General features: G+C 41.8%; 1 protein-coding gene across 2 annotated transcripts in view; it reads left to right on the forward strand.

Annotated features, from left to right (window-relative positions):
• Positions 1-25,441, forward strand: part of LOC135919404 (lon protease homolog, mitochondrial-like) — a 33,844-nt gene that overhangs the window by 805 nt on the left and 7,598 nt on the right. The window contains exons 2-19 of one of the 2 annotated variants that reach the window (XM_065453225.2): positions 708-796; positions 1,468-1,587; positions 1,903-1,931; positions 3,911-4,125; positions 5,756-5,888; positions 7,556-7,614; positions 8,984-9,067; positions 9,777-9,908; positions 12,647-12,735; positions 13,187-13,325; positions 15,123-15,245; positions 16,688-16,743; positions 17,689-17,776; positions 17,870-17,992; positions 18,364-18,480; positions 19,578-19,718; positions 21,959-22,124; positions 23,571-23,788. In XM_065453225.2, coding sequence (XP_065309297.1) covers positions 708-796; positions 1,468-1,587; positions 1,903-1,931; positions 3,911-4,125; positions 5,756-5,888; positions 7,556-7,614; positions 8,984-9,067; positions 9,777-9,908; positions 12,647-12,735; positions 13,187-13,325; positions 15,123-15,245; positions 16,688-16,743; positions 17,689-17,776; positions 17,870-17,992; positions 18,364-18,480; positions 19,578-19,718; positions 21,959-22,124; positions 23,571-23,788 — 2,121 coding nt within the window. Of the gene's footprint in view, positions 1-707; positions 797-1,467; positions 1,588-1,902; positions 1,932-3,907; positions 4,126-5,755; positions 5,889-7,555; positions 7,615-8,983; positions 9,068-9,776; positions 9,909-12,646; positions 12,736-13,186; positions 13,326-15,122; positions 15,246-16,687; positions 16,744-17,688; positions 17,777-17,869; positions 17,993-18,363; positions 18,481-19,577; positions 19,719-21,958; positions 22,125-23,570; positions 23,789-25,441 lie in introns of both variants that reach the window. The other variant, XM_065453224.2, reaches the window with a different exon arrangement.

Here is a 25,441-nt window from a genome sequence, read left to right on the forward strand (position 1 = left end):
GAAACGTCCACATTCGTGTTTCTGTGCCTCCGTTTGCGAAAGTAACGAGCCTTTACCACCGGTTTCAGACTCCCTTCAGCTATCACAGCTGTCGTTGTCGTCTCTGTTTTATAACGTTGTGCAGGCACAGTTCTATTACATTAATAACAACAAGCAGCAAACGCACCAACATGCGATGCGCAATAGCAGTTTAAGAACTGGTGGGGGAGGTTTTTTTGCATGTATGTGTGCATTACATCTTGACACACAGCTTCCATGCTCCATATTGAAGGTACGCTATCTGAAAGCTCGAAGTATGGCGTTGTCTGCAAGGTCACGCTATGATAATGCGGAGCGCCGTTATTTTTGTGAACAGCAGCAACCCGCAGATCTATTTTTTTGTTCTTATCGCCTGATTTACTCTTGTGAGCAGTTTTCAGTGACAAGGAGCAGCTGGAAAAACTAACAAAACTTTCTAGGATGTAGGTTAGCCTCTCTCACCATTTTTACTTTGCTCCCAATTTGAATTCATGTTTTATGATTGGCCCAGCAATTTCATATAAGTGACATAGAAAAAGCTTGCATATTTACTGCAACATTTTATGAACATTTTTTAGTCACCTTGTTGGTGACTAGAAACATACATGTTATACATGTTGAATTGAGCAAGAGGCGATTATACAATATTCTTTGTTGATAACACCATCTTACAAAATGTGATGTTACAGATTTCTAACCCGGCACTCGTCGACTTGATAAGACGGAAAGTTCGCCTCAATCAACCATATGCTGGTGTATTTCTTAAGCGTGATGAAAGGTGAGCCTTCACATCTCTGCAAAGTCTGAAGTAAGTTGCTCTGGTGTGGCACAAGAAAGGTGTATAGGTTTTCTGTTTATTTTGCATGTTGTACAAATACAGAATAAGCACCTAGGTAAAGTTTATGGATAATAGCTAGAAAAATTGAAAAGCCTAAATGCTGGTGAATTGATTGACAGCATAGGCATTTGTTAGGTGTAAATTTGAAATGGCGACCACTTGGCATGCCCTAAAACTTGCCCTCCACTCCTTTAATGTGCCAGGGTTCCTGAAAAGAAAAGTGAGACAGAAAAGAATCCTATTCTTGTCCCACAATTAAACACCTTTTTGACGCAGGCTGAGGTATATATGTAATGTAAGAAATGACATTGAGCATCTTTGAAGTCAGAGACATGGCACTGAAAGGAAGGCTCACATAATAGCTGATAAGTCTGTCAACAAATTGCTGCTGTAGCTGCTTCTGTACTCTTTAGAGGTCTGAAGCAAAACAGAGCCACTTGTCAGCATACAGACATTTAATTATCATTTTACTTACTTTTGAAAGCTGTCTTTCAGTCACTGCAGTGAGTTTTCATTTGTGCTTTGGCTGTGCCATTTGTACTAAACACAAGATGTTTTTTGAATCACTTACATACCACTTATTTCCTTTTTTTTTTCTCCTGTCAATGCAGCAATGAATCTGAAGTGGTAGACAAGCTGGATGATTTGTACAGTGTGGGAACGTTTGTCCAGATTCATGAGCTCCAGGACCTCGGAGAGAAGCTGCGCATGATTGTCATGGCCCATAGAAGGTATATGCTTAGTCTGTTATGGTAGTCCACAAATTTCTTTATCTTTCTCAATTCCATTATGTGATAAGTGAAAGCCTTTTGAGTGTTTCTTTGTTGAGTAAACAAGCCTGCATAGTGTTTTTCATGTGCGCTCATGTTTTGCTTCTATTGCATTTTACTCTATTGCTTTATGAGGACCGTATTGAGAACCATATGAGGATTTACCTTGGCTGCCATAAGGTAGTCGGCAGTACTTGACAACTTAATAAAACCAGTGAATAAATATTGAGGTAAGTGGAGACTTACTTTAACTTTTCGTGTTCTGTTTCTTTTTAGGGTCAAGATTATCCGCCAGCTTGTGGAAGGTGAGCATTCTGCTCTTGAGGTGTTGCATAGCTTGTAGTGTATGTGGTCTGTCCCAATAGTTCATGTTGTGAGTCAGCAAAAAATTGGGAGAGGGTGTAGCGACACTACTCTTGCCACTTGAAAGGACCTTGTTGACCTCTAGTATGAGCCTGACTGCTGTATTACAAAGCGGAATTTTATGTGTGCAGTTATTATTCAACCCATTTTTAGTGTTGGTTGAAATGAAGATCAACAAACAGACAGAACAAGGGATCAGGACACCACTCCACCTGGTGCGAACATGAAAACATTAATTGCATGCAACTTTTTGTACTCAATGACCGCCAGGTGACTGTTAGAATGATAGCAGAATCACTTGGTTCGGGGAAGTTGTCCATTCACTGGATTTTGACAAAAATTTGGAAATAAGGAATGTTTGTGCTGGGGAGGGGGAGAGATGGTGCTGGAAGTGCTGCTTTCTGAGCAAAACTTGCAGCAAACAGAATGTAGCATTGATTGGAAAGCTTCAGACAACAGCGATGAGATCTTGCAAAGGGTCGTGAACAGGGATGAAACTTGTATTTCCGACTACGACATCACAGTGAAGTAGGAGAGCAAGGAGTGTAAAAGGAAAGATTGGCCAACTCCAAGAAAAGTGTGATAACAAAGGTACCATGGAATTTTTTCGCTACCATGGATTTATACACCATAAATTTGAACCTGAAAGTCAAACTGTCAATGCGACTTTCTGTGTGGAGGTCTTGAAGCATCTGAGAGATTGCATGCGACCAAATTTGTTGAAAGAGGGATGCTGAATTTTGCATCATGATAATCCCCCTGTGCACTCTGCATTGATAGTGCACGAGTTAATGGCACGCACTTCATCACTGCTGGACATAAAATTCATTCAAACGAATTGAAGTTTGAATTAAAAAGAATTGCTTTAAAAACTGGCATATTTTTAAACTTTTGAACACAGTTGAATTCAACATAAAGTTATCCAGTGTTTAATTATTAAAGAAAGTTGACTGTATTTGTCTTCTAAAGCTGTATTCTTGACTGACTGTATTTAAGGATATCAGTTTATCAGATATAAAAATGGCACATCTCCCCTCAGAGTTATTTTCGCATTGCATTCTGCATTGACGGTGCCCCTGACACTCCATTGAGACATTGCACTAAATTTGACATAAAGCAAAATGAAAAATATCTTTTTAAGGAGCCCTGAACCACCCCTCGGGCTTAGTGCAAAACATAGTCCGCGGGTAGCATATCCTACTGTGAACATCCCAGCCAAGTTTTGATGTCGTACATAGTGCGTGGAGCTCGCAAGCAGATCGCAAAGTCACCTTTCTTGTAAACGCTCTCTTTTCATCAGAAGGCCCTGTCCTCACTCTCTTCTAGATGCACTGTTTTGTCATCGGACGCGCTATTTCATCATTCCGTTAGGCAGCTGCTATTGGCCAATAGCAGACATCAAGCTGCGGTTGGCTACATGGCGTAGATACCGCAGCCACCATGGGGTGCCGCCACGAGTCCACTGGCTAAGTGCACTGTGGCTTGCTGAGGACAACCACATTTGCCTTATGTTTAACGCATCGTAGGCACCAAAGGGGGAAGTTGTGGGTCTACGTGAACACCCAAAATTAAATTTGAACTGCGCACCATGGTGACATTTAGAAGGGCAGAGCATTGTGGGCATGCCCCACTGCGTTGTAGCCTTTGCAGTGCAAGCCATTGAAGAAGGAATGGGTGCGCAGCAGAGGCGATGTTTGATTGCCAATAACTCCGCTTCTGCTGAACGCATTGAAGTGCTTTTTGCAGCAAAGTATTTCTGAAATAGCCTATTTTTACTTCAAATGCCATTCTCAACTTCAATAAAAATGGTTGAGGGCCGCTTTAATGTGATTGATTACATCCCCTAATTATTTATGTAATTTTTTTCCTTTTTTTAGTATAATAGGGTGTATCTTTCTTTTTTTCTCTGGTTCAAAAGAAGGTGAGGAGGCAAAAAGATCAAACCGAAGACGACGACGCCCAAATGCGAATGGTCGCCCTGCCAATGCAGTTTCCTCGGGCGAAGTGGTTGAGGATCCTGCACCAGCGGTTGATCAGGCATCTTCGCCGGCTGTGTCCGTCCCCATGGGGCCCGTTCTGATAGCAGAAGTTGAAAACGTGCCTCATGAAAAGTTTGTCATCACGGAGGAAATGAAAGTAAGTAAATTGCCTTTTCCTTACTATTGAATTAATTTATTCAAGATATGAAGATGTCAACTAGGTCTTTAAGGAGAGGGGGGGGGGGAGGGGAGGGAGGAGCAAGTTAAGAGATTGTTAAATGTTAGTGGTCAGGTACATCATACTATCAAGGCGTTGCCTATGAAGTGCCGAAGTGCAAGAACAAACTTGTGCTTCACTTCTACCATGGTCATTACTGTAGGTATAGAGTTAGCGCCAAAGCGAGCTGAGACATGACAAATTAGCTACTGCACATTGCGCTGTTTCCTGCACTTAAGTAGACTTGTCCAGTGCATGGGCCCTAATGTAAATAGTCTTCCGCAAATATTTTTTTAAAGGGAAATGGCTGTGCTGTGCATGTGTGGATACACAATTGTCATGAAAGTGAATATGTTCTCACAGCTATAGCAGCAATGCACCAGTCCATAACTTTCATTATTTTCATACCCACCACGGTGGCTATAGCATTGCGCTGCTGAGCATGTGGTCGCAGGTTCGATCCCAGTCGTGTTGGCCATATTGGCTGATCGGTGTAGAATGCAAATGCTTGTGTACCGTGCATTGTGGGCACGCTAAAGAACCCCAGCATCTGTGGATTTATGGAACACACCCTAGAAGTTTGTTGCACTTCATCAAACACAACAAATTATACATGTGTGTATAACATGCATGCTACACGTTTTGTGCCACAGGGCAAACTTTCCAAATTAAAAAAAGATAAACAAGAATACCAATAAAAAATAAACAAATGGTCAAAATTAAACCGGAGACCTTCGCTATGGCATCTTTCTTAACCCACTGTGCATTTTGGAGAAATTAAACGCCACAGTTTTTTATTTTATTACTTTCAGTGCTCTTGTCACAGCCACCAGCATCACGAAGGAGTTTGCTTCATTAAAACTTCTTTCTGGGCGAGTTGGTGCATACTTGACATAAAAACTGTTTACAGCGCAAACACATGCATTTGTGTCCTGTCCCTTACTTTGTGGTTGCATGTGTTTGCGCTGTAAACAGTTTTTATGTCGAGTTTGCTTACATAGGTTGTAATTGGGCATGGTTCTTGTTTCTTGTGGTCGCAGCTTCAACATTATTGTCCGCTGCTGTTATAGCACAGCACTGTAGCTGTGAAAGGCCCCATGCTCATTTATTACTAACATTATTTTTCTGTGAAGCATGAATGTTTATCGGAAACACATAAATAAGAAGACACGAGGATGTGCGTAACAAAAATATGCTGTTTTTGCAATGCATGGGCATGCACGCTCAGTGATTGATTTTTTTTTTTTTCGTTGTCATGGTAATGCTTTCTTGTTTTCTTCTTCATGTTTCCATGTTCTTTCAGGTTTTCAGGTGCATTTCATTTCTTGTCCCAAAGTTGTTGTTGTTTTTTTTTTCAAATGTTGCTTTAAAATAAATCATAGTAGTTGAAAGTAGCAGTTGTCTTCATGTCTTCTTGTCTTTGTATCTCCATTAAATGTTCATGCTTCACACAAAAGTAATACAACACTAGCTAGCCCAATCAGTTACGCTGCATTAAGATATTGCTACTAATCATGATGTCTTGATGTGTAACATGTGCCCCATTTAATTTGACCTCATCTAATGGTAGGCAGTGACTCAGGAGATAGTCAAGACCATTCGTGACATCATTGCACTGAATCCCTTGTACCGAGAATCCATCCAGCAGATGATCCAGGCTGGGCAGCGCGTAGTGGACAACCCTGTCTACCTGTCAGACCTTGGTAAGCGCATCCATCTGCTCGAACACGCATGTGCATCAGCAAACTTTCCACTTAAAGTCTTCAAACTTCAGCACCTCTTTGCTTTCTATATTTGTAGCTATGGCAGTAGGACCTGTGCAGTCAATATTAAGGTGAAATGTGTAATGGACCCATGATATGTTCTTGCAAAGCACAGCAAAACCCCACTATAACAGAATCACTCTATTCGACACTCTATGAGATGCCGACTACACTGTATGCATTTTATACTAGAATATTTGAAGTTCAGTGGTGCCGGACTCCACTTAGTATGAAGTCTGATGCAGGAAATCTGTGTAAGAAAGCTCAAAACAGCTGATATGGTGGCACACTGTTTTTCTTCGTGTTAGCCTTGACAGGCAAAGAGGCGCCGTTAAGGTCGTGCCACCACATGGCGAAAGCTCCTCAGACAAAGACAGGCAAAGCGGCTGCTGACAGGCGTCATCAGAATCTCACTGATATCATGTCGCCCTTGTCAAGCACAGCATTGTTTCAGTGCGTTGCAGACAAATTAAATGTGCACAGGAATATGAAGTGCAACACTTTTTTGAATAATAGCATGACAATGTGATTTCACAATGCTACTATTCCGTCACGAATGATGGAGAAAACTTTAAACTGAAATTGGGCCGGCATCGCTCGAAGCTTGAAAACAGAAATGAAATAGTAATGAATTCTATATACCCATAACTTATTTGGATTTCATTTGTCCGCGATAAAGACACTGGAGCTTTAATAGCCTCTGGAATATTTTTAGTTTACTTCCTGCATTACTATGGCTCTTTCAAGCCTTTCTGCTTTTGACAAAACATATGCCACCTATAATGAGCTTCATTTCTTGTCATGGTGATTTCGTTGTAACAAGGGTTTACTGTATCCTATATATGCTTTGGCAACAGAGTGCACTGTAATTTCAACGCTCATTTGTCATTATTGTGCTGATGCACTCTTCTTGTTATTTACATCTGTGATTGAAACACTTATCGTTGTGCTTGCATGAAAGTGTGGCACCGAATTGAACTGATAACCAACAGTGTGCTTGATACCGTCAACTTAGTTCCTTGTCCTGTATTCAGCATTGGAATCAGTTTGGTTATGTAAGACAGGTGTTATCTACCATTCCAACTTTAACTAAAAAATAAGCTGTAATCAATGATCATGCAATCAAAGAAGTTACAAAACTAGGCACTGTCTTCAAAAAGAAAAATATTAAACGTAACATCACTTTCCTTGTTCATTCAAGAACTGTATCTGTTATTTCTAACTTTGTAATGCCTTAGCTTTGATATTTCTGAGGATTTTGTTGTCACTGTTTTTTGTATGTGTGTGCTTCTGACAGGTATTATTCTTTTGCTTAGGGAATGCATTAAAAAGCCTTTGTAGAGTTTCACTTGCAACATTTATGCTACCATTTTGGGACAAGAAACTTCATGGCTGAATTAACATTGCTGTCTTATCCTGGTGTTAAAAACACATTAGAAAGTATTGCATAGATTTTACGTTTAATAAAATCTTCATTCCTGTATGAGGTGGCTTCGATTGCCTTTCCTTTTCAGTCTAGTTTAATTTCACCAAAAGCAATTTTCAGGACCCTGGAATGTAGTTGGCATTTAGTTGCATGTGCTTGGCATCCTTGTTCGACATTTTAGGTGCGGCATTGACTGGTGCTGAATCTCATGAGCTCCAACAGATCCTTGAAGAGACCGATGTAAGCATTTTGAACATTTGTTCTGTAGGTTGTGCTTCCATAGGATGAGACAGGAATTCTGAAATGTCACGTAACCCCGAAAGCCTTAATCCATTTGAGGTATCAGCGCAGACAATTTCAACACTTATTATTGCGCAATAATATGGACACTCCAGGCGCATTTCTGCTGTCATTTTAACTGCATGCAGGTATCATTGCAGTGGTTAAGCCTGTCTGTGGTACTTACAACATACCTCCAATTCATGGCCTACATTTTTGTAGCTTTTTAAAAAGCATTTGTCAAAGATGGCTTCTCAAAATTAAGAGATGCTTTGTGGGGAAGCCTGATTAGTCAACAGCTTTGTTTTATAGGCCTGTATGTCAGATTCATCTGTGCACGTGCATGCAACTGAGAGCATAATCATAGCAACAGTAAATCTTATAAACTATCAAAGACACCAAATGAGCATCAGCAAGAATCAAGCCTGAGCTCTCTCAATTGTGAGGTCAGCTCTCAAACAATTGCACTGTTAGGATATTGTGTGCACTTTTTGTCAAAAGAAACTGTGAGCTGACTGGTAGGCCTCCTCTTGTATCGACACTGTATGAGAGCTCTTGAAAGGCAGGCGAACCCTCGTCGTTACTATCCAGAGGGTTCTAGCACTAGGGCTTCAATGGGCTCAACGTGATGCAATTAGCACTTGGCACACACAAAACAGTGTATGAGCTTGCATATGTTTCTTTGCAATGCAAAGCAGCACCAGTTAGCTCCTGCTGTACTAGTGGCTTGATTTCTTTAAGCAAAGGTTTATGCACTTACATGCACCTAAGAGGATTTAATGCCTTGCGAGACAGCACATCCCATAAGCTGAATGCTGAGGATGACGGCGCAGTGCAGTAGAGAAGCAGTCATGCCATAGGGGCATTGCAGCAGTTGGGAAATTTTGTTCCAAGCAAGTGTAACAAGGATTTTCCTTGTGACTGAATACCTTGTGGTAGCTTGGTACAGGTTGCCATGATGCGCACCTAATCACCGGCGCTATGGGGAAGGCCATAATGCAACGTATAAGCTTCTGTGTTACACATGTAAAACACTGCAAGAAAGAAGTGACTAATACTATAATACTGGTAGTTCTTGCAAACATGAAGTTGATAAATATTTGATAAATGTGTCTCAAGATATGTTTGCATAGTCTTTATTATTATTATTATTATTATTATTATTATTATTATTATTATTATTATTATTGCTCTAACTGCTGAATTGAGGTATAATTGTGTTGCCCATGTAAATGTGCTTCTGCATTTACTGTATTTTCCAAGGTATTTCCCCCGAGTTGGAAGCTGAGCAGTTTACTTTTGTCATTGTCTTTCTTTTTTTACCCCCCAGATATCAAAACGTCTCCTGTTGGCTCTCTCCCTCCTGAAGAAAGAGTACGAACTTAGCAAACTACAGCAAAAAATTGGCAAGGAGGTGAATAACATTTATTGTTTGTATTCTTGCATAAAGCAATGAGGAATTTTGCAAACCTGCATGTCGTGGCTACATTTGCTGATGTATGATTTATTCTTAGTTAGTCCTGCTATAAGGTGAAATATTTGACATCCTTCTTTCGGAGCACCACCTAGTCACCAGGATTGAAATTCTAGTATGCACAGTGACTTGAATTAAATGCGAAGTTTCATCGTCTATCTGCTCCTGCCTAGCTGAATCACTGCTCACACGAGTCAGTACCTGATGTTTCAAACCAGAGCCAGTTGAGCTGCTCAGTGTTTGGGTCATTTGGTCATGGCCCAAACTCTGGCAGTTATAACGTGTGTACTCTGTCATTATGATGCACTTCAACTTGCTTCCCCTCTCTCTTTAGAAATTTTAAAAGGAAAATTCTTACATTATTTTATGTGACAATAGGTACAGTTCATGTAATGTTTGCTTATCTTGAGGATAATCGCAGTGATAAAATGTTGTTGTGCAAAGCATCGAAAATATAAATTGAGTTTGCCATAAAATTGTCTACCAAATTGAGTATGGCATAAAAAATGAATTAGATCTTCTATAAACTTCTCCTAACTGCTTGTTAGTTCCTTGACCAGGAAAGAATAGCAGTGGTATGCAACATCAGTTAACTGGAAGTGGAGCTTTAGAATGAGTGCTTTAGCGTTGTCGTGTTTTGTCATAACAGGTCGAGGAAAAAGTGAAGACCCAACATCGGCGGTACATGCTGCAGGAGCAGCTCAAGGCAATCAAGAAGGAATTGGGCCTTGAAAAGGATGACAAGGATGCCATCGAGGAGAAGTTCAAGCAGAGGCTACAGGTACAGGCACCCATCATACAACAATCGAGAAAGCAAACAGGTGTACCGAACTCTACTATTTATAACCAAGTTGTAGAGTTCTTAGATTTTAATCCAAGCCTCTTGCAGACAGTGAGCCACTCACTTTTATATGTTTCATGAATTGCCATCTATTGATATAGTACCAACAATTACTCTGAGAGTTCAAACAAAGAAGGTATTGTTCAGAGCTAAAATGAAATTACAACCTGCGGGAATTAAAGGGACACTAACAGCAAATATTAAGTCAAGCTAGATTGAAACATGCTTCTGTAATTATGAATTCTTCATTCGTAATGAAAGCAAAGCTTTTGTAAGCGAGAAAATTATTCAAATAGAAGATCATAGTGGCATTCTCTTTTGGCGAGTATAGTACCCCTTATGTGTGGCTTCAGCACTTCTGATTCAAAGAGAGCAGCTGCACACCACCACTGCGAACGGCATCGCTTTTCTCTGTTCAGAATAGCCGAGGCAGCAAGGTGTAGCAATTGACCACCCTGCCGGATACAGCAGCAGAGGCTCGAGTGGCCGTAACTGGTAACCTGAACCCAAGTGAAGCCACAGAGTGACTCACGCGAGCTGAATGCCTACACCTGCCAAGCGGTATGCTTCGTATATAACGCTAAATAAAAAGTCTACAAAAGACTTAACAATGTCACAGAGGACGGTCATGTAGAGATGATGCCAAATCTTCTGCTGTGGTGCCGGCGGTTCAAATCGAGAAGCAGCAGCAAGACCTTTGACGGCAATTCCTTTGGCAAAAAAAATTGATATATTGGCACGCAGAAAATTATGATAGACTTTAGACGATCTGTCTATTCTTTATATATTGGAATGCATCATGTAACCGCGCAAACAACAACGGACGAAGAAGGAAACCCACAGGATAGACGCGGAACTTCAACTGAGATTTACTCCAGGAAAGCCCACATTTATACATGTACATAGTATCATAATCACCCTTGATAATCATCGGACAACCATCACTCGACATTGGCATGCGGGCATGAGTGGCACAAATTCGCATGTAAATAATTGAATTCTTTATCACTCGGTGACACTGAAAAGCTGCTTACGCAGCTGCCAGATTGCATTTTTATACAGTAAGCTTCATAGATTTCTCGGCTCATTTAGGGTTTAGTGTCGCGGAACCTAGACGTGCAATTACGACAGTGGCGACAATGGTTAGCCAGTTTGCCACCCCCTGCCGATCCTTCTATCCCTGCGCGGTGCTCCTGCACTCTGACGTTTAGACACCGTCCCGTCTGCCCTATGTAGTTGTTGCCACAAGAGAGGGTATCTGGTACACTACCCCTATTCTGCATGAGATGAACCTGTCAACGTGCTTGACACTGGATTCATTTCTTTTCTTCCTTCCCTGCACCATGTTGCACATGCCCGCCAGTTTCTTGGGCGGCGTAAAAACCACCGGGACTTCACATTTTTCAGCCACCTTTCTGAGGCGGTGAGAGATTTGGTGGTAGTACGGGATGGCAACAGGTCTTCGGCGTTGCGGCCCTACGCATAGGCGGAGCTCTGATGGGCCCCACGCTTCCTTGTCAAGGGTTTTTAGCACCGAGGTGACCATTCCATACTGCCAGCTTGAAATGCAACGTAGCGTGTTTTTACAGCTGCAAAGACTGCACAGTGCAGGATTTCAGTATGAGATAGTCACCTCTGTGCTGAAAACCCTTGACAAGGAAGTGTGGGGCCCATCAGAGCTCCGCCCAAGCGTAGAGCGGCAACGCCGGAGACCTGTTGCCATCCCGTACTACCACCAAATCTCTCACCGCCTCAAAAAAAGGTGGCTGAAAAATGTGAAGTCCCGGTGGTTTTTACGCCGCCCAAGAAACTGGTGGGCATGTGCAACGTGGTGCAGGGAAGGAAGAAAAGAAATGAATGCAGTATCAAGCACATAGACAGGTTCGTCCCATGCAGAATAGGGGTAGTGTACCAGATACCCTCTCTTGTGGCAACAGCTACATAGGGCACACGGGACGGTGTCTAAACGTCAGACTGCAGGAGCACCGTGCAGGGGTAGAAGGATTGGCGGGCGGTGGCAAACTGGCTGACCATTGTCGCCACAGTCGTAATTGCACGCCTAGGTTCCGCGACACTATAGTCTTGAAGATGTACGCATCACAATTGAGCCGAGAAATCTATGAAGCTTACTGTATAAAAATGCAATCTGGCAGCTGTGTAAGCAGCTCTTCAGTGTCACCGAGTGATAAAGTGTTCAATTATTTATATGCAAATTTGTGCCACTCACGCCCACATGCCAATGTCAAGTGATGGTTGTCCGATGATTATCAACTGTGATTATGATGCATGTATAAACGTGGGCTTTCCCGGAGTAAATCTCAGTTGAAGTTTTGCGCCTGTCTTGTGTGTTTCCTTCTTCGTCCATTGTCGTTAGCGCGGTTACATGATGCATTCCAATATTGACTACCAACTAGGCCGCCTCTCCCTGTTAAGTATTCTGTCCATCTAGCTCCACTTAATACTTTGCTTTAGTGTTGCTTTAAGCATTCTGTATTTGCTCTTTATTATGGTTGTCCGAAAAATAAATAATAAAAAGAATTTTGCAGGCCTTTCACGTGCAGCTGCCATCACACATTTAACATGTTTACTTGTGAGTGCATTGCTTATCTCAGACAGAAATGACATATTTTATTTTGCCTTGGGTTGCTCTAAATGTTTTAACGCATGTCTTGTAACAGGATCTGGTTGTTCCAAAGCAAGTCATGGAAGTGATTGAGGAAGAACTAAATAAGCTCTCGTTTCTCGACAACCACTCATCAGAGTTCAGGTATGCAATCTACCTAATATTTGTGTTCTTGAGAGTTACTGGCTAAGTAAGACTAAACATTACAAATTTCCTACATTTTTAGGACTTAGAGTAATTTCTTGAATGTGCTGCATGGTCAACTCAAGAATTTGTTTTAAAATTAATATCGTATTTAGAAGTGCTTAACTTGTTGTAGGACGTATTTGTAACTGGAGTGGCTCAAGATAGCACACAAAAGTAGTGCCAAAAAGCAAACATGCGGGAAAAAATGTTTTAGTTCTTTTTTTGCTCATGATCTTTCTTTTTCTGCTTACGTATCCCTCTGTTTTGTTAGTGTTGCAACCAGTCCACAGTGCTTGCTGCATTCTCTGTTATGTTATGATTCTCATTCTCTGTTACAACCTGCAGTTGGGGCACTTCTTCACATGATCTGCTTTGACCAGAAAGGTATTTTTTTCTCCTCTTGGCGCAGTGTGACACGTAACTACCTCGACTGGCTTACGAGCCTCCCTTGGGGTAAGACAAGTGAGGAAAACCTGGACCTGGCTAGAGCCAAGGAGGTGCTTGAGGAAGACCACTACGGCATGGAAGATGTCAAGAAACGCATATTGGTGAGTTTTACCACAATTTAACACTACTTTATCTGTAAAGTCCTCATGAATAAGTTAGGGCTGCATGCACTCTGATTAAAGGGTTCCTGAACCACCCCCTCCGACTTGGTGAAAAAACACAGTCGACAGATAGCATTCGCTGCTGTGAACATCTCAGCCAAATTTTGCAGTTGTGTGTGGCGCATGGACTTTGCAAGCTAAGTGTGAAGTCATCTTTATCTCAAGCGCTCTCTTTTCAACAGGAGCCTGCACATCACTCTTTTCTGGATGCTTTATTTTGTAATATAGCAGATTCCCATACACGATTGCTATTGGTCAATAACTAACGTCAATCAAAAAAGGTATTTATATCAGTGTGCTTCGTCCTACTGTTACTGCATATACTTATTTATGCAGTTTAATAAATGGGCTGAAGTAAGCTATCATCTGCTCATGCTCAGCAGTGGCCGCCCGCATAGGAACTAAACTTTGGCCACCCTGCTAATCAGTGTCATAGCCATCGGAACTCTCTAATTTCAACTAGTTTTCAACACTCAATTAGCCTCTAACCATGCAGAACTTGAGGCCTGACCACACGCATGCTTGCCAGTGTGTGTTCGTTCCTGGTCACTCCTGGTTACATGCCTTGGCAGACTTCACTTCATATTGAGCTATTGATTGCGCTTCAAAGTGCACAAGTTGGATGTGGCTGCTATCCGTTGGTCAAGCTGGCGCAGGAGAAAGCCCGTCTGTACCATGCAGCACAGCCAGACGGGCATAGGAGCATGAGTGCACACTCAAGCCTTGTCGTGCACCCAGCAAACGCTGCTCGTATGCACAACAGTTGCATGTAGCTGCGATCTGCTTCATAGCGTAGATACTGCGGCCACTGCGGGGTGCCGCAACGAGTACTCTGGCTGAGCATACTGTGGCTCGCTGAGGATGATCGCATTTGACACATTATAGGTGCCAAAATCGAAAGTAGTGGTGTCTACGTGAACATTCAAAATCAAATTTGAACTGCGCATCACGGTGACCTTCAGTAGGTGGAGCGTTGTGGGCATGCTCCACTCCGCCATAGCCTTTGAAGTGAGAGTCATTGAAGAAGGAGCGGAAACACCACGAAAGGTTTGTTTGACTGTCAGTAACACGGCCTCTGCTGAGTGCGTTGAAGTACTTTTTGCTGCAAAGTATTTCTGAAATGGTCTATTTTAACTTCGAATGCATTTCTCAACTTCGATAAATAGTGGTTCAGGGCCCCTTTTGAGTCATTTGGCTGGGGAAAACAAAAATCAAGTACTTGTGCCGCGCAACTACCCAAATATAGACTAGCTGCCAAATAGTACTTGTTCTTCAACTTAAATACTGCATTCACTAGATGCAGCCACATAGTGTTTTCTCTTCAGCTTAAATACTGCACTCACTCGCGTGTAACTGCATGATGTGTACTTGAGCTCAAAGGTATTTGTATAACGAAAGCATCGTAGGCAAGACAATAATTTATTTTGTGGTTAAGAATTTCACGACTGGGTGTTCGTGCTGGAATTGAGAGATGAATTGCAAGAGCTGCTTTCACAAGAGCTACGTGCATTCCTTTGTTAGCTGCATGTGCTTATTCTGCAAGAAAATCAATATTTTTTTGTGGCTTCAGCGTCTGAAAAACTTTGTGAGCAGCTGTGCATTGTTGTGAAGTTTACATTATAAAAAGAAAAAGTTTTTAAGGTGCAATTTTCATCATTTCTTCTCTTCAACTGATTGTAAATTTTTCTTTTTCCTTAGTTGCTGGGATTTTATTTGTCTGTATAAACTTCTTTGCAGGAATTTATTGCTGTGAGTCAGCTGAAGGGAACAACTCAGGGGAAGATCCTCTGTTTCTATGGCCCTCCCGGTGTTGGAAAGACGAGTATTGCCAGGTCTATAGCTAGAGCTCTTAACAGAGAGGTAAGCATCTTCCTTTGAGGCTGTTAAGAGCCTTTCTCAGATTTGTGTGATTGCAAGTCTTTCTCTCTCTTTCTCTCTCCTCTTCTTCTTCTTTTTTATTGTTTTTTTTTCTTATCTTTATTTTTATTCTTTATATTTTTAGGCTGTGCGTAAAATTCTCTTACTTGCATCCTGCTTGACAGGTTTAAGTTCAATTTATAATTTTATATCTGTCTGCTATCTACAGCCAAATGCTCTTTGTATATTGCTTTAAGCTGTCCAAAAGATTTAGTGGCATAGCTGCACGTCCAGTGCAAGTTAAATTAAATAGGGAAATACAGAAAATATATTTAGACTTCAACATCAAGAGTGGTTTAGAACAGTACCTAGATGAACAAAGTAAACGATTTCCAAAGGGTGGGTTGTCAAAAGCCTTTGTGTGTTTAATGTTTAACTGTTTTCTTTGTTTGTTACGCATTCATTAAAGTTGTGGCTTGTGCTTTGTGTTGTTATTGTGCACAATTATTGTGTACTGTGAAGTTAGAGTTTTTGCAGACTGCATGTACAGAGGTGCTAATCTATTGTAGTAAAAGTCCTCTGTGGATTTGCACAGTCACTTGATTAATATCTAATTTGTTTTCATAAGTGGGCAAAAATGGGAAGCCTCAGCGCGGAGCCAAAATTTTAACAAAGGATCGCATCTTTATTATAACTTGAAAGGTTTGGCCATTTTAAACAGACAAGCGAAGTGCACACTTCACGTGCTGACGATTGCGCCTGCAAGGTATTACAGCACTGCACACCGCGGAAACAGCTTTCAGACCAAACACCACATGTCTCTCTTTCTTTCTCTCTCTCTCTCTCGAAAGCTTTGCTCGCAGCCAGAGAGTCAAGGTAACATGCACAAATGCCAACAGCACTCACTCTGACTTGTTACTTCAGTAAATCGTCCATTGTGGAACACGAAACACTGCCACTGGAACTGCACCGTACTGGAAAAAAAAAAAATAATAAAGTGGGGGAAGCAGGACTTCTCACGTGAACCCACCACAGCCCCTCGGCTCCAGTATGGGAGAATGCAAGGATAAAACGTTACTTGCAGATGCTACTTGAGCCAGAAAGCAAGAGAGTGTTTCTGTTGGCAGTCACACTCACCTCCTGGTGGTATGGTAACAGGGTACTCAAGTTCTTCCATCTCCTCCTGTCATAAACTGATGTGAAATAAAGTTTGCTAACATGATCCCTAGCTTATAACTAAAACTTGCAATGCAGCCTGGTGAGGGTCCCTTTAAGGCTCTGTGCCAAGGCATCCTTTCTTCATCCACTGTTTTAATTCGTCTCCATCTCACCATTGCTCATACTTCTTTTTTGGATGAGTGATATTACTTTGATGTAGACATATATGCTTTATGGCTAAGCTGCACTGTTACGTGACTACATTTTGTAATGTTCTCTTCCCACAGTACTTCCGATTTAGCGTTGGTGGCATGACTGATGTTGCAGAGATCAAGGGGCACCGGTAAGACATACATTCCATTACACCTTGAGACTTGGATTTAATTGTTTTCTTTATTACAGTCTTATGCAAAACTGAAAATTGCAGTTCGTTATTAGCATAGATGTAGAGCTGTGTTCTGCTAATTAATGTAGCCGCAATTCAGACTCTTTATTAATGCGATAGCGTTAAGTGTCCTGTGTCGCAGAAAATCCAACAACGGCATTGGTGTCCGGCATCGGACGACATTTTGGCAAAAAGATTTTTGGACCACCCATACCCAGGCTGTCCATGTGGTGCAAGGACGTTACTGTACAAATTGTATTTCTTGAGCTAAAATAAGTGGAAAAATCATAAACTACAACTTACGCACGACCTACAGACATGATAGCTCTCGGATTGTAATTTTAATATATGTATGAGAAAACGTAATTCTATTACACAAAAACTCAAACAAGACCCTTTTCCAGCGTTTCTACCATTCATAGACCAGTGATGGCGTCCGCCATATGCATGCGCCGATGCGTGAATATCTCGGGAGTCCACGGAGCGGCGAGTCCGCTTCCTTGAATCACTTCCAGATGGCGCTTGCCTCCGCTGCGTCGCAGCCCACGCAAGAGGCCCCGTTTCTGCCAGAAAACCCGCCTTTGTGCATAGCGTTCGCCACGAGCGTTTCCCGGTAAACATCACGGTTACATACACTGCAGTTGCCGGGAAGCGTGAGAAGCAGTCAGGAATCTTTGAATGCTATTGCGTTCCATTCTTAAAGGCGAAGCTTAAGGGTCCTCCAAATTTTTCAGTTACCTTGGTAGCCTTTATTCATCATGAAGCTTCCCTATTTAACCCTATCATTGCTGAGAATAGCAGGGGCGACGCTATCTTTGTGTGTGCTAAAATAAATAGCAATTGGAGGTGTTTGTTTATTTCCTGTAACCTTAATCTTACCTATTCCTTGTCTTCATTATGAAGCCGCACCTACGTTGGAGCCATGCCCGGAAAGCTTATCCAGTGCTTGAAAAAGACAAAAACAGAAAATCCTTTGGTGCTGATAGATGAGGTATGCTCTACTCTTAGGCTTCTCCCTACAAAATTTGTGTATTATTTTGTTGGCACCTGTGTCATTTTCTTAGCCTGAAACATTTTTTCACAGGTTGATAAAATTGGAAGGGGCTATCAAGGAGACCCGTCATCTGCTCTCTTAGAAGTTCTTGATCCTGAACAAAATTCCAATTTCCTGGATCACTACCTTGATGTCAATGTAGATCTCTCAAAGGTGATTAAATTGCAATGTAACTTGTTTTGCTGCCTTTTCATTAATTCATTAATAAGATTTAATTCGGAAGCCTTTCTTTGCTCATCTTGCATGCATTCATTATATGTTAACTATACTGTAATTGAACTATTACATAACATAAAGTAAACATTAATTCATAAACAATAATAATCTCTTGTAGATTACACAAATGTTTCTGTTTGTGTGTGTAGGCTGTGCCCTGTATTCTGTGTTGCGCTAATACTGTTTTTCGCATAGTCACTGAAAATGAAAGCAGTGTTAAGAAAAAGAAACAGCAGAAAATATATATTTGCATTATCACTTCTGTGTTTCTGAGAGAATTCACATGCATTTTATTGCCTTTTGTGCAGATTTTGTTTATCTGCACTGCAAATGTAACAGACACAATACCAGAACCACTCAAGGATCGAATGGAGATGATTGAGCTGTCTGGCTATGTTGCTGAAGAAAAGATGGCCATCGCCGAGGTGTGTGTTCCTATAAACCTCAGTATGTAGCCACCAACACTTCTCATAGCAGCTCCTGATACCTTACAAGCAGGGACAAATATAAGTTATCTCGGCAGAAAGCCGCACTGCTAAAGCATCTGTAGCTCTTGGGATAGGGAGTGTTCAGTGGAACGGTTTGGAGCTCCTCTTTGAGTGGTGATGTCCAGAAGGACTGAGCCCTTAACCTACTGCTGCATTTTGCAAGCCCATCATCCCCAAAAGCTCTTAACATGTACTATCAGCAAACTTGCACAAGTCGAAAACAACTTGAATGCATTGTTTTGTTTCCAGGCTTGCCTGAGTTTGTTACGGTGGGTTAATTCAGACTCCAAAACATAGATTTCGGACTATGCCATGCTTAGAAACTGGCCACAGAGCAATAAAAAGGTTGCATCCTCATGCAACCTTTCTACAAATATAAAAATATATAAAATTATATAAAAATAGCTGATCAGAATGCCCGTTCAGTGCAACCTCATGCACTGAACGGGCATTCTGATCAGCTATTTTTTTGTTTGTGTTTCAATTTCTGCTGATGATACATACATTTTATGAAAAAAACTACACCTATTAGTCACATAGCTATTTAATACAAGAACAACTGCAGCTGGTGTTGAATGTTATAGCGGCCATTAAGTCCGATGGTTATAGATGCAGGAGGCCAACAGGCCAACTACACTTGTTGAAGATGAAGAAGCATCTTGTGGAGGTGTAGGGCCATCGAAACAACGCAGTGCACTATTGTAAAGGCCCAGATTTTCCACATGTTCTGCCCGTGAAATCCACACCATTGAGCAAATTTCTCAGACTGGCAGATTGCACTGTTCAGCATTTTGAAAAGTTCCGATACTGATGGGACACTTTGGCTCACAAATCAAAGAACCTTTTAGTGACTGGCATTGCTTTGGCTCTTATCAGTTTGAGTGACTTCACAATGGGAGGTTCTTTTACTTTTCACATGTCATACTGCCTGTATGTCAGCATATTTCTTTTTTTTTTTTGTTATTGTAGGCTGGCAGGTTTCTTGCTTGAAAGGGTTTAGTCATATGTGAAAATGATTTTATTTTACTGTGCAGCGTTACCTGATTCCACAAGCGAGGAACAATTCTGGCATTGCTGATGGTCAGGTGGATGTGAAGCCTGAATCCCTACAGCGGCTGATCAAATACTACTGCCGGGAAAGCGGCGTCCGAAACCTGCAGAAACATATTGAAAAGGTTAGTTTTTCGTATTTTGTTATAACAATATTATAACATATTGTAATGTAACAATATTATACTCGAACCTCATTATAACAAAGTTGAAGTGGGAGCCTAAATTACTTCATTATATCTAGTATTGCAATCTACTGCAATATATGCCCAGTAGGGTGCGCTATTGTACATATGGAAATAACAAAACGACTTTGCAGCCCGCGGAACTGCTACACGGCCGTGCATGCTATGAAATTTTTAAAAAAGAAAAAAAAGATTCGTCAGTGTGTGCAACACACGACTCTTAGCACCTGACGTGACGGCCTTTAGATAGCTGCATTCTTTTCCATTGTGGTGTCCTTTGTGTCCACTTTCCACTTGGCTCGTCGCAGTCGAACAGCATGTAACAAACAACACAGCACTGAGCTGTTTAATCGTAATGGGCGGGCAAGTGAACTTCGCCACGCCAGCGTGGCTCGACCGAATGGTGGCCTTCGAGGTTGCAGCAGTGCCAATGCGATTTTGGATGCCAAGCCCTGCCAGCCTGAGCACTGCGCCGCATGGAGAGGGAGCAGTGAATGCATGGCATCTCGGAGGCCACGCCCAGCTGCGGCTGCCTGCGCAGCGTGCTATGAAGTACTCGGTGCGCAATGGTCGGGTATTTAGTTCAGAGATTAATCTGATTCGTTATATCCATTGGCAGGACAAATTCACTTCATTTAAACATTGTTTTAAATATACATGGATCTCTATGGTGATTTCAAGTCGAACTTGATTTACTTTGTTATATCTGTTGTATCCATTATTTCGTTATATCTTGTCTTGCTATAGCAAGGTTTGAGTCTAGTATTTTTATGAATAATACGCTTGTTAGTCTATTGTTTGATCTGCATGTTGATGTAAACTGATTGTTAAATGCAGATTTTCTGAGGTCTTTTAGAGCACTCAGCATATCTGGCTGCAGTATAGGTTTTAGATAGTGGCGCTATACAAGGTAGCCTTATGTCGGTTATCACCAACCATGTTGGCTCAGTAATTTGCATTGCATGCAAAAAGAAGAGAAGACAGTGGGAACCGAAACATTAGAGTAAACCAGTCATCTGAAACCCTTAGGCTTATCTCTTATAGATGGTTATGGATGTCTGCTTTTAGATGTCTGTTGGCTTGCTGTTTCTAGAACAAGGGCTTTGCTTCATTGCACTTGCTGTCCTTAGAGATCCTGCACAGACGTATTACATAAGGGACGGGTTTACAACATACGCAAAAAGGTGTTATCACACTTTTCAAACCAAGAAAAATTTTTATATCATGAACAGATCATGATAAGCAGTTGATGGTCATCATCATATTGATGAGGAAGAACATATCAGTGTTTAGATACTCGGCAGAAAAACAAGGCTGAAAATGCATTTGTGTGCGAGTGCGGTTGTACTACCTTCTAGCCCTTCAGACGGGCTCATGAGGTTGCAGATGTGCTTATAACTTTCAATGCTGCACTCTTGCTACCTGGTTTCCTTGTATATTCATGCTCAACAATTTTCTTTTTCTGTCTCCCTACACATGCAGCTGCAGCAACAAAATTCAAGTAAACATCGTAGATATTATTACAGTAAATGTAGCCACATGAGTGGAAGAAGTGTGAGTGGAGGTAATGAGGAAGACAAAGACGTTTTGTTCCATCTGAGGCTCGCCTTGAAGCTCATTAAATAAACCCAGTTTCTTTTATGACGTAACAGTTTCTTTACTTACTGCCATGAGAACTGGTAGAGCATGTCTTTTTTCCAGAAAGAAAGCTAAGTTTTGTTTCAGTGCTAAGGACTACAGTGTTGTTAACTTATATAGTGCATTGCAGCAAATGCACACGTGGTGCTGAAATATGCATGCTTTATCACTTATGCATTGTTGCATAAATACTGTCTGATGCATTGTTTATGCTATCGTGTCAATGTAGCAGTATCATGCTAAATGAGCTAATGACTGAAACTCCCCCCTTCTCTGCCGTAAGAAAGATTGTTTGTTAGCAAATGAATAATAGCTCTAAAGCTCATTGATCAGCCATCAGATCTCCTGGAACTTTGATCTGTTTATAACAGCTATGAATAATTGACAAGGCAGCTGCTTTCATTCTTTTTCTCTATTACACGATAGCAGCAGCCTTCTGTTGTATGACAAGGCGAAACATAGCCCCTTACTGTTTCCAATCTGAACTATCTAAGAGTGCTTTGTTTGTGACTTTTCTTTTTCTGACTTCTACTTTGGTGCAGATACTCCGCAAGGCTGCTTTCAAGATAGTCAGTAAAGAATGTGAAGTTGTGGAAGTGCAGCCGGAGAACCTCAACGACTTTGTTGGGAAACCATTATTTACGCACGATCGAATGTACGAGGAGACACCACCTGGCGTTGTCATGGGACTAGCCTGGACAGCCATGGGTGAGCTGGGATAAAAACAGTTCCTTCCTCACTTTACGTTCATATAGTGTGGAGCTTGCTTGTGAAGGAGTTGTTAGGCTGTCTCTTCACTATACATGTGGTTGGATAATCTGATGAGAAATTGAACTGTATTTTCTGTACTGTAGTCTGCACCACTTGTATATTATAATCTGCAAAGCCCAATTAGGGCTTCAAATAAAAAGTTTTTACAGATCGTTCGCAAGGATGAACTTTGACAGGAAACAGTTTCTTTTTAGAATTTCTGAAAGCAGTGTACAGTAGGTAATCAAAATTTTTATTGTCAGCCTTAGGCTAATGAGCCATCCTTTCAAATAACTGGTCCATTGATTCATTCACTGTCGACCAGTAAGAGCTTGGATCTTTTATTAGACTGCTTATAGGAGTCATATCTAAAGCTCGTCAGATTACTGTCCTTGGGTTGTTAGAGCAAAACAAGTCAAGCATGTTGGATTTGATAAATGGCTCCTCAGTGTTTTCATTGCCTTCAGAATCCAACATCTCTGTTGCAGTATTTTTTGGTCCAGCTTCGTGAAACGATTGACAATAACTTTATACGGAATGGTGTGGCATGAATCAACAACCCACTTCTTACTTCGCAAGTTTCCTGCGCATTTTGCTTGCATATCACAAGCTGCCAGTATGAGCTGGGAATATTGCTCGTGCACAGTGACAATTATTGCATTATGGGATTTATCAGAAAAAAACTTTGCAGCCGCAGTCTGACCTTGTTTTCACTAAGCACGCCTTGAATCTTAAACAGTAAAATTACGCATAGTCAGCATCCATAGATAGTTCGCAATCCACAAAAATTCAACTTTTATACTTTTATTGTGTAGTGTGGAAAATACAATACTTGTTATAGTGCTCTAACAAAATGTTGCTGCTTGAGTATCACTTTCTTGCTTAGAGCAATGTAATTCCCATTGTAACATTTATCTTCATAGTGTGGCTCTCTGTGCATTTGAGGATCAGTGCTTTGTGCTTAACATTAGTTGGCTTCGAACTTTACTCAAGTGTCAATTTGTAGTTGTGGAGAGTAGGCAGGAGCATACATCTTTGAAGCCTACCAATAAAGAAGCATGTTGGTAGTTGTATCAATTTGCCGTTACAATTTTTTACACATGAAAGAATTTTGGTACCTGATTTTTTTTTAAGTGATGTATAATTAATGGAACATGTGTCCAGGGATCTCAATCCCCCTGTACAGCCTTGCTAGAAGCCACCTTGTATTATGTCATGTGAGCTTTTGTTTCCTAATAACTTGTATTTCACTGCATTTAGAGGCATAAGCGGCTGTTTTATAGGCTTCATGGGCATAGTGTGTATTCATCGTTAAATTGACGCATCTGGATCGCTTGCCATTTATGTTTGTCTGCTAGATTTTCCGGCATGCTTGACACTTGTGTGCATGTCTTGTTTTTCTAGGGGGCTCCACATTATACATAGAGACGGCCGTTCCACGGCCGCTGGAATCCAGTGGGGACAAGAAGCTTGAGGGCTCTCTGCAGCTGACGGGTCACCTCGGCGAAGTGATGAAGGAGAGTGCCAACATTGCCTACTCCTTTGCCAAGGCCTTCCTGTTGCAAAAGGATCCAAAGAACGATTTCCTCCAGAAGGCTCACGTTCACTTGCATGTGCCTGAGGTGAGGTTCTGACACCCGCTTTATTTTGTTCGAACGGTGGCCTGAACAAGATTTAGTTTCAAGAGCCACAGAACACACCTTTAAAAGAGCATCAGAGTTTCCTTGAAGTGCTAAACTCTGATGAAAGCGAATCCATCCCTCACATGTTGCCGTTGTCTGCCTGCATTGCACTGGCGACTGTACGTACAGTCGAGCCCACTTATAACGATACCGATTTTAACAATATGTCACTTATAACAATGAGAAGCTGCTGCGCTGTCAACTTTTGTATGTTTTCCATGGTAAAATAACCGACTTACTACAATGCCCTGATGCCGCATTATTCATCGTTATTGGTTATAACGATGAAGGCCGGCTGCTGGGTGTCTGTGCCGAAAGGTAGTGCAATGCGAAATCCTTGAGAAGAAAATAGAAAACGAGAAATTCGAGCTGCTGCATGAGGGCCCGCTTCCCCAACAACTGCCGCGTGCTCACTTTCCAGCTTTCTCCATGCACCTTTCTCCCGTCGCCCTTCCACCCCTCCGAAACACGAATGGACCGTGCCAACTGCACTGCTCCCAGATTGCTCGCTGGCTCCTCATTCTAGCAGTTGCGCAAACAGCTTAATCACTCGTGTTCATCTTTGTTAGGTGCGTTGAAATCGTTCCTGGCCACGTGGTTTGTCAGCCTCATTTGACTCACTGCCGAAACAGAAGATGGCTGATCCACCCACTGACCATCGGCAATGCACGACGTTGCTAATGAAAAGGAAGCTCACTACTGGAAAGTGCGAATAGAAAACTACCAAGTTCTAACCGATGAGGCAATCGTCGGAATCGTCGCACAGACAATGGTGGCAGTGATGACGTGGTAGGGCAGGCTGCGTCAACGTTGTCCTCGCAGGAGGCCTGGCAGATGATTCAGTCTCTCCAGGGCTTCATTTTCGTGAGGAACCTTCCACTGCACTGCGTGGAGCACCTGGGTGCCTTGGAAAAGGATGTCAGCAAGCTTCGCATAAAGCATGCAGCGCTGACGTACATAGGGTTTTCTCGTGCAAGCCAATGGGCGCGTTAAGTTAGCGGGCTTCAAACTCCAAACTTGGGCTTTTTTTCTCTGTAAAAACTCATAAACCAGACCTACCTTTTTGCTCAATCGTATCAGAAAGAGGAACCTCTCAAAACTGGAGCTTGTAGAGCCGTTCTTGTTACCCAATTCCATGGCAGTGGTTTGGTATTTACAATATACAAACCCAGGCGGATGCAATTCGTTCAGCATAGACGTTGAGGATTTGTTTTCTGTAATACCCCAACCAGAACATATGATTGCTATAAAGGAGTGCATTGCGGAATATAATGACGAGCCAAAGTTCATTGTGCAGTGTGGTATCTCTGTGGAAGCCTTTTTGGAACTTCTGTCTGTGTATTTTTCATCCACCTAGGTTTCCTGGCGAGGACAGCTTTTCATTCAGAAGTTGCGGGTCTGTATTGGCTCCAGAGTAGCACCTGCCCTTAGCAACATCTTTCTGTCGAAAGTTGATAGGGCCATCAGTGACGACCTGGGTAGAATAGCTGTTCGCATTTTTCGTTATATGGACGACTACCTGCTATTTGTCGACGAGGAGGGCTGGAGGACTGGGTTCTGGACGCTCGAAAGTATTTAAAAAAATTGGGGCTC

Source organism: Dermacentor albipictus, chromosome 1, assembly GCF_038994185.2.
Source record: "Dermacentor albipictus isolate Rhodes 1998 colony chromosome 1, USDA_Dalb.pri_finalv2, whole genome shotgun sequence".
Taxonomy (NCBI): Eukaryota; Metazoa; Arthropoda; class Arachnida; order Ixodida; family Ixodidae; genus Dermacentor; species Dermacentor albipictus.